At 34.6% G+C, this 16,103-nt stretch overlaps 1 protein-coding gene across 2 annotated transcripts; it reads left to right on the plus strand.

The window, feature by feature from the left end:
* Nucleotides 1-4,564: 4,564 nt before the first annotated feature.
* On the plus strand, nt 4,565-16,103 carry LOC128216959 (uncharacterized). 2 transcript variants are annotated; one of them, XR_008258162.1, is made up of 5 exons: nt 4,565-4,673; nt 10,686-12,549; nt 13,091-13,354; nt 13,577-13,598; nt 14,504-16,103. XR_008258162.1 is itself a non-coding variant. In XM_052923724.1 (4 exons), the coding sequence occupies exons 2-3, from the start codon at nt 10,707-10,709 to the stop codon at nt 13,318-13,320; spliced, it is 2,073 nt and encodes a 690-aa protein (XP_052779684.1). In that variant the 5' UTR covers nt 4,565-4,673; nt 10,686-10,706; the 3' UTR covers nt 13,321-13,354; nt 14,504-16,103. The 2 variants fall into 2 exon arrangements, 1 of the variants encoding a protein (XP_052779684.1); XM_052923724.1 differs by lacking the exon at nt 13,577-13,598.

The following is a 16,103-nucleotide window of genomic DNA, read 5'->3' on the forward strand; positions in this document are numbered from 1 at the left end:
CTTTTACAATGTTATTTGTTTAGGCCGTAAATATTTTCCATATTTTTATGTAATGAATCAGGCTAAGCCAGCTTGCTCTGCCTGTTCTGAAATTTAATTACTGCAGAGTTCTAAGTTGTGTAAAATTGCCGGCGATGGGCACAGCTGGTACGGCAGGTAATGCACGGTAGTTATGTAATACTGCCGAATCGGGGGTTGTTATGAAACACTGACGACACGGCAGTTGTGGCATAAGTTGCTAGTAGTAAACACTGCTGGTAGTGGGTAGTTATGAAACACTGCAGGCTAGGCAGTTTCATGATAATGCCTGAAGAGATCAGTTGGTTGCTATAAATGTATTTTGTTGGTGATATTGTCATGATAAGTTCTTCTTGATAATTAGTTTACAATTTCTTTCTTTGTTAATATGTATCAAGTATTTTAATGAATAGATGGTAGTAGAAAACACAGGGTTAGTGAAGTTCCTAATGATATCGGTGGCAGCGAGCTACTTGACCGAGCAAGAAATCCTGAAAGGGGTTTTTGCACCCAAAGTACTCCTTTTTGTAGCAGGAGCCGGTTGGGTACCAATATTACTACAGCCTTGTGACAACGTTGTCATAACGTTGAGTACAACGTTGTCACAACCTTAAAATGTATGGTTCTTTTCACGTTGTGATGACGTCGTTCACACAACTTTAGCACAACAACTACACCACCGTCCCATGGACATATTTTAAGATGCAAATTGAATAATACAGTGCTTTTTAATGTTTATTTAACTCAATAAATATACATTGCATATTTTTATGAATCATCATATCAAAATAATTGTATCATTATTTAATTAATACCAAAAACAAATATATACTAAAACCACAACACAACACATTTATACGATTTTACCAGACCTTTAATCATACAATTATAATTAATACATTGCATTTTAACCACTGATTTCGGATCTAATTGATAGAGATAGCAAAACTTTCCAAAATTTGAAGTTTATTTCACAACTTTAATACACGTTTTATATACGTTTTATGATGTATGAACGATTTTAAGCTTTAATGAAATATCATATTAAAGTATTCAATAACGTTGTGGCAACGTGTTAGCTTGGTCCATTTACTGGATTGTTACAATTATCAATAGTTAAACACAGACTGTCTAACGAAATATAATGGGGATGGGGGATTTCGCTAAAATAAGGACAATCGAACATCGCCTTCCATTTCATTTTGACTTGAAATTGAAACACACACACAATCTTTGGTTTCAAGCTATATTAATTCTGGTATATTCAAAAAAAATTGGACCCACCTCCACATCTAGCTAAAGAACTTCAGCGAACACGTTATATATTACCTTTTTTAATGTGTTGTAAACATCAAAAAATAAATATCAACATTAAAGTAATGGAAGCCAGAACTACTCCACATCGAACTCAAGAATTAATTTAGCAAGAATGAATTCATCGACATATCTTGTGTGGCTATCAATACGCATTAGTCATGAATTACAGATTACTTTATACAAAAGGCACCGTCCCCTTTCCTTACAAGTGAAAACATATCTAAGAGACTGTTTCACAAAATCTCCCCAAATATGAAAACAAAATCAATTTCATTAACTCATGGGTATCAGCTAACAAATAACGTAAGAAGTGTTTTTGTTGCTGTGCAACGTTGCGGCGACATTGAGATAACGTTTTAGAATATTTTCTGATGCAGTTTTGTTACAAAACAACGTTGTTACAACGTTGTACGAACATGGTGTTTTTAAAAGAAAGTGTTTCGAATTTATAAAAAAAAACGAGCCTTTCAATGCAATTATATATGTTATGCTTGTTTTTGTATGTTCTTCATTTTAGAACTGTGTTTTGTTTTAGTATATGAGAAATTTGAAATAACTCTATTTTGAAAGTGAAATTTAGAAAAACAACATTTTTCTCATCACAATTAGAGCATCTACAGCACATACCGGTTTCATTCTAGTACAACCCACACACACTACAACAGGTACTTTTCATGTGAATTTCAGACAATAATTATAAATATTTTTTTATATAAATATTTATTACACAGGCATGATTTGTTTCATTTTGCCCCACCCTACTATTGTAAATGACCTACACCAGAAACGCAACTGCGTTTAAGTATTTTTGAAAAGAATAATGCATACGTTTGTGTTTCATTTACTAAAGACAAGATGTTTGTACAAATGTCCTAATACACTTTACAGTCCATAAACACTAGGTTTCTTATACTTAGCCGTAAGTAGCAAGTTGTGTCCGTACGTCCGTCACATAGACCAACTCTACATATGTTTATGGACAATTCCGCTATTTATCATATTTCATATTGAAAAGACCGTTTCAGTTGCGGATGTAAACATCAGACATAATTGGGGCTCAAGTTTTTATTGTATTTCTGATATGTCGAATGTTCGTTATCTCAAAGTATGTTCCTAGCTCCCGACGAATTCGACATAACGTGTTTGAAATGTATGTAAAAATTAAGGTGATGATCAAGGCGATAACATTGAAGCGGGTTAAAATGACCGATTTTAATTAGATCAGAAATCAGTGGTTAAAACGCAATGCAATATTTATAATTAAGAGAATGTCAAGATCGTGTAAATATTTTCTTTTGTTTTTGGTTAAACTATATAATAAATTTGTTTGCTCATATATTTATAGAATTATTTTGATATATTGGCATGCATTGTATTTTGTGTTATGTTAAAAAAACATTTCAGACCAATGTGGTATTTAAATTGCATTTAAAATGTATTTGTGAGACGGGTATTGAAATTGTTGTGCTGAAGTTGAGTGAACAACGTTGTCCAACGTTAAAAAACATACGTTTTACCGTTGTAACAACGTTGCACACAACGCTATAACAAAGTTGTCACAACGTTGAAAAAATAACTTTTACCGTTGTAACAACGTTGTACACAGCGCTATAACAAAGTTGTCACAACGTTAAAAAAACATACCTTTTACCGTTGTAACAACGTTGTACATAGCGCTATAACAAAGTTGTCACAACGTTAAAAAAACATACCTTTTACCGTTGTAACAACATTGCACACAACGCTATAACAAAGTTGTAACAACGTTCAGAAAACCATACCTTTTTAATAACCTAGGGCGAATATTCCAGATCGTTTCCTTATACGATCATGATACATGATACACAAAATCATTTTGACATGTTTGAACAAATATACGTCCGGTTTTGCGAGGTAAAATTACGTTGACAACTAACAAATTTTCTCGATTTTTTGTCCGGTATCCGGAATTCCGAGGTTCCGGTATTGTGGGGATTATTTTACATTGAAAATAGAAGGGGAAAATCGGGACTCTGGAAAAAGTCCGGTATCCCGAGGATTCCGGTTTTGTGGAGATCCGGTTTAGTGAGGTTCCACTGTATAAGTTAACAAGCATAATTTGCAGTACATAGTAAGTTTTAACTACAATTAAAGTACAGTTGAACGTCGCTCTCTCGAACTCTCAGGGACCGGCGAAAATACCTCGAGCCTCGGAAATTTCGAGCCAACCGGGATCGATTACCTTCAATATAAAGAAATGGATCATTTACATCTAGCTCGAGCCAACGAGGAATTCGGGCCAAGCGAGTTCGAGGCGACGAGTTTTGATTGTATTTGTTTATTTTTATCACTCAAGCATGTTTTGTTGTTGGTTTGTGTTGCCTTCGACGTCGTCTTCGTTGTTATCGTCGTCGGTGATGCTGTTGCTATTTGTATATACATGTATGTTTACTTTTACATCCATAGGTTTCCTAAACGTCTATGATAGTTTCATATTCAAAATAAAACGAATAAGGCTCATTTAAATTCATTTGAGGGATATTTTTAAACATGCCCCTGGATTTGCCACCAATTAGCAGGAGTGACGTCCTGCTCTACCTACTTCTCATAAAGTTGTCAACTAGCACACTCCATAAAAATATGATTAAGTATAAAAATATTGCTAAAATAACCGAGCAAAATGTTTTGCAGTAAAATGCATCGTGTTTAGAATTTTAATGAAAGCAATACATATTAATCATACTGATAAGGCTCGTAATTTTCTAATTTGATAACAAATATGAATATAGCTTGATTAACTTCAGCAGTAAATACTTTCAATTACATCCAACCACATATAATTAAAATGATATATCCTAATAATTGATCATCCAATTGAGTGATGGATTAATAGATTGCCTGATCAATTTATTTATTTATTTTTATTATATTTCTTATATATTTATATATATATATATATATTTTCATTTTTTTTCATTCATTGATTCATACATTCATTCATTGATTCTTCCATTGATTGATTGATTCATTCATTCATTCATTCTTTCATTCATTTTTTACTGATTTAATAACTTAATATTCATGCAATCGCTGTTGTCTTTTAAAATACATGTATCATTGCCAGATAATACGGCAAAACGTATCAGAGAAATAGGGAACATAATAATCCACATAGAAGACTTATAACCTTGGACTCCGTCCAAATGGCATTATGCGAGCTCACTTTCAGATCTTTTGTCTTTAATGCCATTTAAAGTGTTCTGAATTTCAAACAGAAATATGATATTAGGTAATTTTAAAGTCACCGATAAATTTGACTTTAAAAATGGAGGAACTTTGTTCTTGAAATAAGTTACTTGGTAAGTAAACATTTTTAAATGGTACAACATTATTTTACCGTGTGTAAATTTCTTTCACTTTTTTTGCAACTATTAGTTTTTCTAGAAACGCTCCAATATTGTACAATTTGAAGACACGGAATTAAGTACATTTCAAAAAACGGGGCTGTATGGAAGCGTTGTTCCCGTAAACCCGGGCGTACAAATCAGTTTTGGTTGCTCTGAAAGAAATGACAATTTCACTGGTTATTTTTTTTATTGTTTTCTATTTTTTTAATTACGATTTTCATATTTATATATTTATATGTATTTCTTTATTATTATTTTTTGGTGGGGGGTGGCTAGGTGGGGGGGGGGGGGGGGGGGCTAGGTGGGTAGCAGGATTTGTTGTAAAATTACAAAACGGTGCAGTTAATTATGTTTTCAACAGCTTTCTGACAAATAGGACGCCTCTTCAGCTCCCACTGAGTACATTCTAATGAAATACATTCACATGACGACAGCTCACTCAATAATATAGGCGTACACTTTAAAGGGCTCCAGGTACGCCCCTGAAAATTGTTATGTTCAAGCAAGGGTATACAGCGACATAAGCGTTAGGGTACGGGCTACTACAGCGACATTTGAAAAAAAAAGTATGTGTTTTTGTGTGTGTATGTTTTTTTTAATAAATGATGTACACAGAAAGTTAATTCAATTTAGCGTCGATTGTGAGCATTATTAACACCAAGCTGGATTACATAGTCATGAAATAATCTGAGTGACGCAAAATACGTGCCTGGCGCCCACTTTAAATGACAACGAGCTGTATGGTACACGTATTTTGTAATACAAATATTTACAAAACTCCATACTTGAGGCACAGTTGTCTGAATAATTAATTATCAAAATAACTTCCCATCAACCTACAGTGTAAAAAGCTTAAGGTTGTTTGTCTGTGCCCTCTGGGGGTTACATCAAACGCGCACTCCCTAAAATCTTCCATGTTTACTTTTTTATGTCTATATTGGATACTTAAAGTAAAAAAATACGCTTAAATGACACCTTTTCGGACTAGAATTTTTTTCAAACTTTCATCGGTGAGTACCCCAAAACCTTTTGTCAACATTTTGAACTATTTAAATTTCGGTCCTGAGGATGGGGTGATCGCGTCAAAAGGTTATGTCCTAAAGTTACGCCCCTTTAACATCAGTTCCAGGATTCGCCCCTGGTTCTCGCTTTTAAATAAAAATAACTTTGATAATACGGACAAAATGATCGAATCCGTGGGAGAGCCAGACGAAACTTGTCAATAAATATGAACCTTCGTGAAGTTTAGCTCATGACACTATTCGTCGATTTTTATTTTTTATTGACTCGAGTGTTCTCTTTTTCCCCCAATGATGAACACAATAATTTCTCCGAAACAAATACTTTCATATGATCGGCTACAGATTACGTAAGGTCACCGATTTTTATGTTCTTAAATCACCTTATTCTAAAGTGACGTTGGCTATGCTTTTAGAGATTGGTTCCAAAATAAGACCTGCTTTTAGAGATTGGTTCCAATATTAGACCTTCTTTCACTGATTGGTTCCAAAATAAGGCCTGCTTTTAGAGATTGGTTCCAATATTAGGCCTCCTTTTACTGATTGGTTCCAAAATAAAGCCTGCTTTTAGAGATTGGTTCCAATATTAGACCTCCTTTTAGAGAATGGTTCCAATATTAGACCTCCTTTTACTGATTGGTTCCAAAATAAGGCCTGCTTTAAGAGATTGGTTCTAATATTAGACCTCCTTTTACTGATTGGTTCCAAAATAAGGCCTGCTTTTACTGATTGGTTCCAAAATAAGGCCTGCTTTTAGAGATTGGTTCTAATATTAGACCTCCTTTTACTGATTGGTTCCAAAATAAGGCCTGCTTTTAGAGATTGGTTCCAAAATAAGACCTGCTTTTAGAGATTGGTTCCAATATTAGACCTCCTTTTACTGATTATGATGGGTTCGAATGTTTAACCACCTTTTACAGATTAGTTCCAATATTGGACGACTTTTTACAGATTGGTTTTAGTATTGGACGACTTTTAACAGATTGGTTTTAGTATTGGACGACTTTTTACAGATTGGTTTTAGTATTGGACGACTTTTTACAGATTGGTTTAAGTATTGGACGACCTTTTACAGATTGGTTTTAGTATTGGACGACCTTTTACCTATTTGTTCCAATATTGGATCTCCGTTCAAACTTGTTCGAATTTTGGACGACTTTTTTCTGACTGGTTCCGAAATTATTTAATTGATTGTTCTATGATTGGACCTCATTTTATGACTGGTTCCAATATTGGACCTCCTTTTACAGATTGATTTCAATGATTTTTCACAACTTGGTCACGATATTAGGCATCATTTACAGATATGATCTATAATTGGATCTTCTATTATAGATTGATTCTTATATTGGATCTTCTACTACAAATTTGTTTAAAACTTCAAAAAGAGGAAGTTCTTTGAGACAGTTATTTCAATAATCGATGTCTTTTTACAGATAAGATTCAATATTGGGCCTTCTTCTTTATTGTTTTGTCACTGTAGGACCTTCTTTTACAGTGTTTTATCAACATCGTACCTCTTTTAACAGACAGGTTCTTATACTGGACATTGTGTAATAGATTGTTTATAATATTGGACCTATTACTACAATTTCATTAAGTCTTCAGAGGGAGGAAGTCTAATATATACTCTTATTGTATAAAGTTATTTCAATAATCGAGTAGATTCAGTATTGGGCCTTCTTTTACGATGTTTTGTCACTATTGAACCTTCTTTTACAGTGTTTTGTCACTATTGGACCTTCTTGTACGATGTGTTGTCACTATTAGACCTTCTTTTACAGTGTTTAACACTATTTAACCTTTTTTACGATGTTTTGTCACAATTGGACCTCCTTTAACATTGTTTTGTCACTACTGGCCCTTCTTTTACGATGTTGTGTCACTATTGGACCTTCCTTTACAGTGTTTTGTCACTATTGGCCCTTCTTTTACGATGTGTTGTCACTATTGGACCTTCCTTTACAGTGTTTTGTCACTACTGGCCCTTCTTGTACGATGTTTTGTCGTTATTGCAACTCCTATAACATTGTTTTGTCACTATTGGGCCTTCTTTTACAGTGTTTTGTCACTGTTGAACAATGTTTTACGGTGTTTTGCCACTAATGTACATTATTTTACAGTGTTTTGTTAATATTGGACCTCCTTTTAGAGATTAATTCTAATAAAAGACCTCCGTTTATAGATTGATTCTAATAGTGACCCCCTTTTACAGATAGTGTCTCCTTTTATTGATTGATTTTAATGTTGGACCGCCTTTTAGAGATTTTTTCTAATATTAGACCTCCTTTTATAGATTGATTCTAATATTGAACCTCCTTTTATAGAGTGATTCTAATGTTTGGACATCCTTTTATAGATTGATTCTAATGTTGGACCTCCTTTTATAGATTGATTCTAATAGTGGACATCCTTTAATAGATTAATTATAATGTTTGGAAATCCTTTTATAGATTGATTTTAATATTGGATCTCCTTTTATAGATTGATTCTAATATTGGACCTCCTTTTATAGATTGATTCTAATGTTGGACCTCCTTTAATAGATTGATTCTAATGTTTGGACCTCCTTTTATAGATTGATACTAATAGTGGACCTCCTTTTATAGATTGATTTTAATGTTGGACCTCCTTTTATAGTTTGATTCTAATGTTGGACCTCCTTTTATAGATTGATTCTAATGTTGGACCTCCTTTTATAGATTGACACTAATGTTGGACCTCCTTTTATAGATTGATTCTAATGTTGGACCTCCTTTTATAGATTGACACTAATGTTGGACCTCCTTTTATAGATTGATTCCTATATTTGACCTTCTTTCATAGATTCGTGTAAATAGTGGATGTCCGCTTGAAGAGTTGTTTCAATGTTAGACCTCATTTTACAGATTGAATCTAATATTGGACCTCCTGTCCAGGATTGGTTCTAATATGGGACAATCATTTACAGTGTTGTGTTAATATTGGACCTTATTGTACATACTGTTTTTCAATATTTTGCCCCCTTTAACAGATTGGTTCCAAAATTGGATCTTATTTACTAAGTACTTTTAATATTGAACCTCCTTTTATAGATTAGAAAGCCAAATATAAATGAAGCATTTCTCAGCCCGTAGGGTTATAGAACATGTCAGAAAATGAAACTTTTAGGTTCCCCAAACCATAAAAGTAACTGCATATATATTTCTGTCGGGCAAAGGTGTCCGCTCTATCTGGGGTGAGTTGCTTAAGCTGAGCAGCCTAAATTTTCATTATATCCGGTTTAAAAATGAACATGTTAACCAATTAAAAAAGAGCGGGAATGTATAAGCCCCGTACATAGAAAGTCCATTTAGTTTTTGAGACGTTGAATTTTCCATGCAACGACCTGCCTCTTCGATCCGTTAGCGCGTTCACGTCGCGAAGAAAGCACGGGACATCCTAGGATGCCGACTGAAATATATAATCGCGGCCGATAGAGCCTCGACGCGACGCAGACCAGCGATGTGGTCATAGAAAGAGCAGCTTTCAAAATATCACCACCTTGGGACCACTCTAGTGTTGTTGCATGTTTAGGTCACATCGGGAAATGTCATAATACAGCCATCATAAGGCATGGGAAGACCATAACAAACACAAAAGAAGAAGAAAGAATGCAACGAACTGACTCGAAAGAGCGCGAGGCCTCATCATTCTAGACATATGATGAGCTTTAAGCTTACTTCCTGTTGCGTAAGATTTGGTTATGGGGCGACCCGTTACAAACCGCTGCGGATTCAAGCATACCGCGCGTCGTTATTTGATAAGACTCTGCGTGAAAAAAATGCGCAATGCTATATTTTGTGTACGTGCTAACGATTAATAGTATCGTAAAGGCAAAACGGCACCGTGAACTGCGCATCTTTAAGAACCTAATTTATACTGAAGAAAAAACATTAAAAACAACATCTAAAAGTTAATGTTTCATCCATGAAATTATGTATTGTAGTGGTATGATCTCTTTTCAATGCCATGCCAATTACGTGAGGTGATTTTACTTCCCCCATTGAACCAGAAATGTTATTCATTATCATTAACAGTACTTCAATTTGTAATTCTCTATGCTTACATCGAATCGTCAATTATTCAGAAGCAGGAAAGCATTTGTAATTACGTGAAATATATGTGGCCCACAAATGATTAAACATTTCTAATGTCAAATTTAATCACTTTGATATTTATTAGACCTTTTGCATTTGTCTGCTTTCCTAATATAACATCCCATACATATTGTCCGTCCTGTATTTCAGCTTGTGAAAATCGCGAGATATATCAATTATAATTACGAAAAAAACTTGACATTTAACTAGATATTAAGTAGATATTAAAATTATAGTGCATTTTAATAAGTTTGTAAGAATATCCATAAAATTAAGTGCCAATCTGGCTTCTGAGTCTTTGTACGAGAAGGACATTTTTTAGTTATAAAACGTACGTACGGAAATTAACCTATGTAAAAGGGATGCATTGGGTAGAATACACTAATTACTTATCAGGAACCAATAAAGCAAACCTTCATCATACAGTAAAATGAACAATGATTTATCACATACCACAATATAAAGGAAACGAAAAGAAGATTAATTATAACTGAAACACTGTACAACAAATTAACCTTCAGTTTGTTAGAACATTGAAAGAAGTAAATGATACAGAGAGATAAATTATTTACGACCTATTATGTAATTGAGTGAATCTATGTCTTTGGCGTTTGCCCAGTGCCACTAAACCTGGATTTATGTTTAAACTTTTTGCTACTGAGCTTGTTTCTGTAGCTTTTTGCATAAATAGTGCACTCATTTTTGGTTATAAGTTTCGCTAATACAATCTAGTGTCAATGGAACAAGGTATAAAACAAGTAAATACCCCCCTTTTCTGTAGATTAATGGCATTTATTAACTAGCTGTCTATGCATTGTCTATTGCAGTGACACAAAAAGCATTGCAACATGTGGAACGACATTGAACAGACAGAGCGAGACTCATTCCATCTCTATGAGCTTTGCTGCGAAGTGGGCGTGTCTGCAGAAGATATCAAGAACAGAAACTGGCTCAGCGACTATACCAATTCACTCTTTAGTCTTGAGGGGATAGCCAATTATGGGTCTGACGTTGATTTCATGTTCCACGCTATAAACGTCGGGAGTAACGCCGAGGGAATCGGGTTGGAAAAACTGGGATCCGATTACAACGTTATGATGACACTTTCTGGAACGCGCATCGCACCACAAAGACAATCTGATACCCATTCTTCTGACGTCCACCTTTTCAAAGTTGTTCAGACCTATCATCCCTCGTATGTTCGACTCCAATGCGTTTTAATGGGAACAAGTTCTAGCAGATCAATCATGTCGACGCCAAGTTGCTGTGTCGCTGATGAGCAGGGGAGGATGATTTTGGCCCCTAAATTACTGATGGATTCTTACAGTCGAAATGGAACCGGAACCATAAGTGCACCAGGAGTTTCTGGGGTTCTTCGCAGCAGTGTGAAGCCAATCCTGTGCGTCCATTCGCCAGTTTGGCCAATTGCCGCTAGAGAGTGGGCATTTAGAGTTAGGCGCTTCATTTGGCCGACAGTTGAACTAAAAAAGTTTATACTGCAACACGGATGCCACGTTGTTCCACACGGCAACTCGGAAAGTCCCAACAAACATCTTGAATGGCGATGGTCTTTCTCTCTTGCTGAGAAACTGCTTATTCGCACATTCAATACCACTCAGATACAGTGTTTCTTCCTGTTGAAGTTGCTCGTTACATATGTCATCAACCCAGCAGTTATTGAAACCATATCCTCATATCATGTCAAAACCGTTATGCTTCATATGGTGGAAAGTACACATCCAACAGAGTGGACCAAAGACAAACTTTCTTCTTGCTTTGTTGGATGCCTGCAGAAGCTCTTGCAATGCTTAGAGGACGGGACTCTTCCACATTACTTCATACCAAGCCACAATCTCTTCCATCCAAAACTTCAAGGTGATTCAAGAATCAGATTGGTCTCAATCGTCACTGGCCAGCTCGAAAAAGGTTGGCAATGTTTACTGCAATGCCTCCCGCCAAACATGAACATGCTTCTCGCAAGACACAAAATTCAAGTGCGTTGTGATTGCTATGATACTCACTGGGGAAGCGAAGGATGTGAGCGCAATGTTTCCATGGTAGAAAGATGTTATACCCTTTTCAATGCAGCAATAAGGGTTATACTTCGTCTTACGGAGAGACAGGACCTACAATCGACAATAGACGCCATGACGATGTTTATTGAATACCCGACAATGCGTGACCCCGTCCACTTCCCAGACGTACCGACAACGGGCATAATGAAATTGATGATTAAGAGTCATCTTGGAATTGTCTACTTGGGATTGTCAAAAAGTTATCCATACAACAGAAAGGGAGGTTCACAGACGATTTTGCCTACTGGACAGAAATTCATTGAGGGTGCAATCGGCGTTGACGCTGCGACTACCAAACTGAAGCTTGCAACGTTTCATTACATGACAGAAAACTATGATGAAACAATCAAAATAACTATGCAGCTGCTGAGACAATTCAACGAATACATCGTGAACACAACGGGTGATAAGACAAGGAGAATGAAATCGTCCAAACGGCAGAAAGCCTTGCGGAAACATCGATCAGTTACATCATTGATTGGAAATGCGCCATCTATGATGGAATGGGCAGCTTTGGAACTGACATTCGGGCCATGGGAGGTCCCGTTTGCTCCTGAAGCCATACAAATGCTGAAAGACAGAGAAGCTATGACAGACGATGATACCGATCACAGAGGTATCGAATTTTTCTTTTTGGAATTTCCAAAACTAATAACACATTTATTTTTTCATAAAAAACCACACAATTCCATACAGTATTTACAGTATGTAAATAACGGAGAGAAATACAATACATAGTATGAGTATATAATGTCTGATACATGAATTTCATTACGCAATTGATGCTGTTAACAAATTCAATCAAAAAGGAAGAAAATGCATGGTTTTGTTATGAATGTCGGTGTGTCGAGCAACTTAATATTTAAGAAGTTCAAAGTATGAATATTCTTTGATCTCGTATCTATAATGAAAAATGTTTTACAAATACAAATTTGACTGAAAGCTAAATTGACACAGTTGTATTGTTTTGGGTTTATTTTCTAGCCCTTAACAGTATTATTTTATGTTGTTTTTAATGTTCGTTTATGTGTAGCAATATTTTAACAAAGTATTTATGGTGACCAAAATGTGGTTAATGTAGAACATTGGATAAAAAGTGTTCATAATCTCCTACTTCATAACATTAGATAAATAGAGGACAATCTTTCAAATTTCAGGTTTCGTATTTGTAGATGCCATAGTGTATGCCTATTTCCTTTTGGCGCTCTCGTACAACAGCATACATCGTCCCGTGCACAGACAACAGGCCATTGACAATCTTCAGTTGCTCGTCAAAGGAGAGGAGAACAATGATATCCATTACCCAGAGGTGGCCAGATTTTTGTTGCCGTACGTCAAGGAAAGAAAACACAAAAACTGTATGCTATGTCATGTTCGGACCTTTTAGTGACATCGGCCAATAATCAACCTGAAACTAACATGTAGGTATTATGTTTTCGCTTCTAAATGCGCACAATATTATGTTGATGCAAAAATAATAACCCAAATCATATGCTTATTTTTTACCATAAAAGTCAAATTTGTTAAACATGATAATGTATTAATTTTAATTTTTGCTTGTGCGCCGTCGAAAGACATCGAAAGTACATTAATGTAAATTTGGAATGCCTGCTCAAGCCATACTATTTTCGGTATCATTTCAGAGGGTTTGACGTCAAGAGAAAGGTATATGTAAAGAACAGACCGGATTGTTTTTACAATCATGCCTTAAAATTTGCAAAAGAGGTCATTCCACGTTCAATTTCAATTGAAAAAAGAACAGTACGATATATCATAACCTTATATGTAATGTATTCCGGTCATTTATTTTTGATAATTTTTATCAGTCAGCAATACTCCTTAAAATGATACTTAAATTATATAGGGTCAGAACGCAACTAAATGAAACACGTTCGTCTTTAATTTGACAATATAAATGCAAAAAGCTACAGAAACAAGCTCAGTAGCAAAACGTCTAAACATAAACACGGTTTAGTGGCAATGGGCAAACGCCAAAGACATAGAACACAAAATCACAAACAAGAAGCATAGAATAACAGCAAAAAACTCCACAAACAGCACAGTGCATACATATATATATATATATATATATATATATATATATATATATATATATATATATATATATATATATATATATATATATATATATATATATATATATATATATAATAGGTATGTTTATAAAGGATTGTTAGGTACCACCTTGGAACGGTCAGTGAAATGTCAATTTACTGGGGGTTTAAACCAGTTTGTGTGCAAAACTCACTCTTATCCCAACAATCCTTAATAAAGATAAGACGCAAAATGTAAATCTTATCAAAGTATTTGTACATATTATAACTTATTTGTACATCAGATATATTTAATGGCATCTTTTTGCTACAAACAATAATATGAGCAAGATCGTTTTGCTTAACAAAATATAAAAAAAAAACTTACAAACAGTTTTCGTACAAAATGAAACGTTTTAAAGCATATACGTTAAAGGTGGCATTGAAGTACATGGAATGATAATCAGCAGGATTTAGAAAATAAAGATGCATAACCCAAACTTATTTCAATTGCAGCGGGTGACTATACATTCAAGTTGCACAAAGGACGTCTTTCCCAACGTGATGTTTACCAATAATCGTCGCAGCTGATTTTCTTTGCAAAAACGTTGACCTTTTCGTCAGATATGACTAGGACGTGGTGCAAAAAAGCAAATTAATTTCATAAAGTATAATTGATGTCACGAGTAATGTTGAAACAGATTATGACTTTAGTTATAAAACAGGTATAAAACTCGTGCAGTTTGTTTTAGTGAGCATGATTTACGACACAGTAGACAATAGAATTTGTATAAATGTCACTGTAATGTCGCGATGTTTCGTCTGAAAGCTTGTCAATTTCACATAAGCATACTGTAATAAAATTATTGTCGGTGATGAAGTTTTAATACAAACTCTGTTACACTGAGTGAGTTATGTTTGTTATTAAAATTGACATTGCTGAAAATTATTAGTTATAAATGTATGTATATATAACTGTATATTTTTTGAGATTATGAAATACTGTGGGCGATGAAACAGTTGTACATGATAGAAGCTAAATATGATTAAGAGATATTTGCTGATTACATGTTAATCACCTCAATTTCATTGTATTTAAGATATACATGCAACGCTGGTATACAGGGGTAACGACCACAAATATTGAGAATCATATCATCTGTATATCTTTCTAATTTGAAGACTTCTTTAACGAGCATTCCGGTAGTATATATTCATGTCTTAAGTCCCTCGGAGAAAGTAAACTTTATCAAGAGGAGTAAAAGTGTTTCCATGTATTTAAATTTGATTGACGTGTAAAATTGAGTAAGTGAAACTTTTAAAGGTATAATTATCATGGCTGTCAGGAAGCTCACTATTTCCCCCTCAAAAAAACGGAGAAAAAAAATCCGTCAGACCCATTTTTGCGGGCCATGTCACATTTATATGTTTCAACATTAGTTACCTTTTGTTGTTGTATTTTTATTTATTTGCGCTGGAAAATGACGTGATTAATACAGGTGTGAATTCATATAAAAACAAGCATCTGTTGCATCCCGTAGATTAACTGATGTATCAAATGATGATCAAACAAAAAATAAGCAGTATACATGTAAAGTTAAGTGGGTTTTATCAAATTATTTCTATACTGATTCGAATGTATTAATAAGCCTTAAGGTATAACTTACATTGGTGGATTCATGAGATCACGTAAGAGGGGGCATTAGTTTTGGGCGTTACATTTTGACTTGCACCCTCCCTTCGAAACGAAATCTATTTGGTTTCAAGTGTTGTCAATTGGGGGGGGGGGGGAGACAATTTCTAAATCGATTTTTTGCATTTTGGGAGTATTTCATTACGCTTAATCTCCTATATTGAAATAAAAAAATAAATTTGGACGATTTTAGGATGGGGGCGCCCTGGATCCACCAATGACTTACTTTCAGTTGTTGTTTTTTTAATTATTTTCTTTGGTTTTCGAATAAGAACACTTAAATCTTCAATTTTAATCATTGATTTTTTTTCTGTTGAGTATTGAAACGGTGAAGCCATTTTGGTATTTAATTTTAATTTATTACAGATACGTACTTGTTCACTATTTGTAACACTTTCGTTTGTCGAAATGAGTTTGTAATCG

Source organism: Mya arenaria, chromosome 14 (assembly GCF_026914265.1).
Source record: "Mya arenaria isolate MELC-2E11 chromosome 14, ASM2691426v1".
In the NCBI taxonomy this organism is placed as follows: Eukaryota; Metazoa; Mollusca; class Bivalvia; order Myida; family Myidae; genus Mya; species Mya arenaria.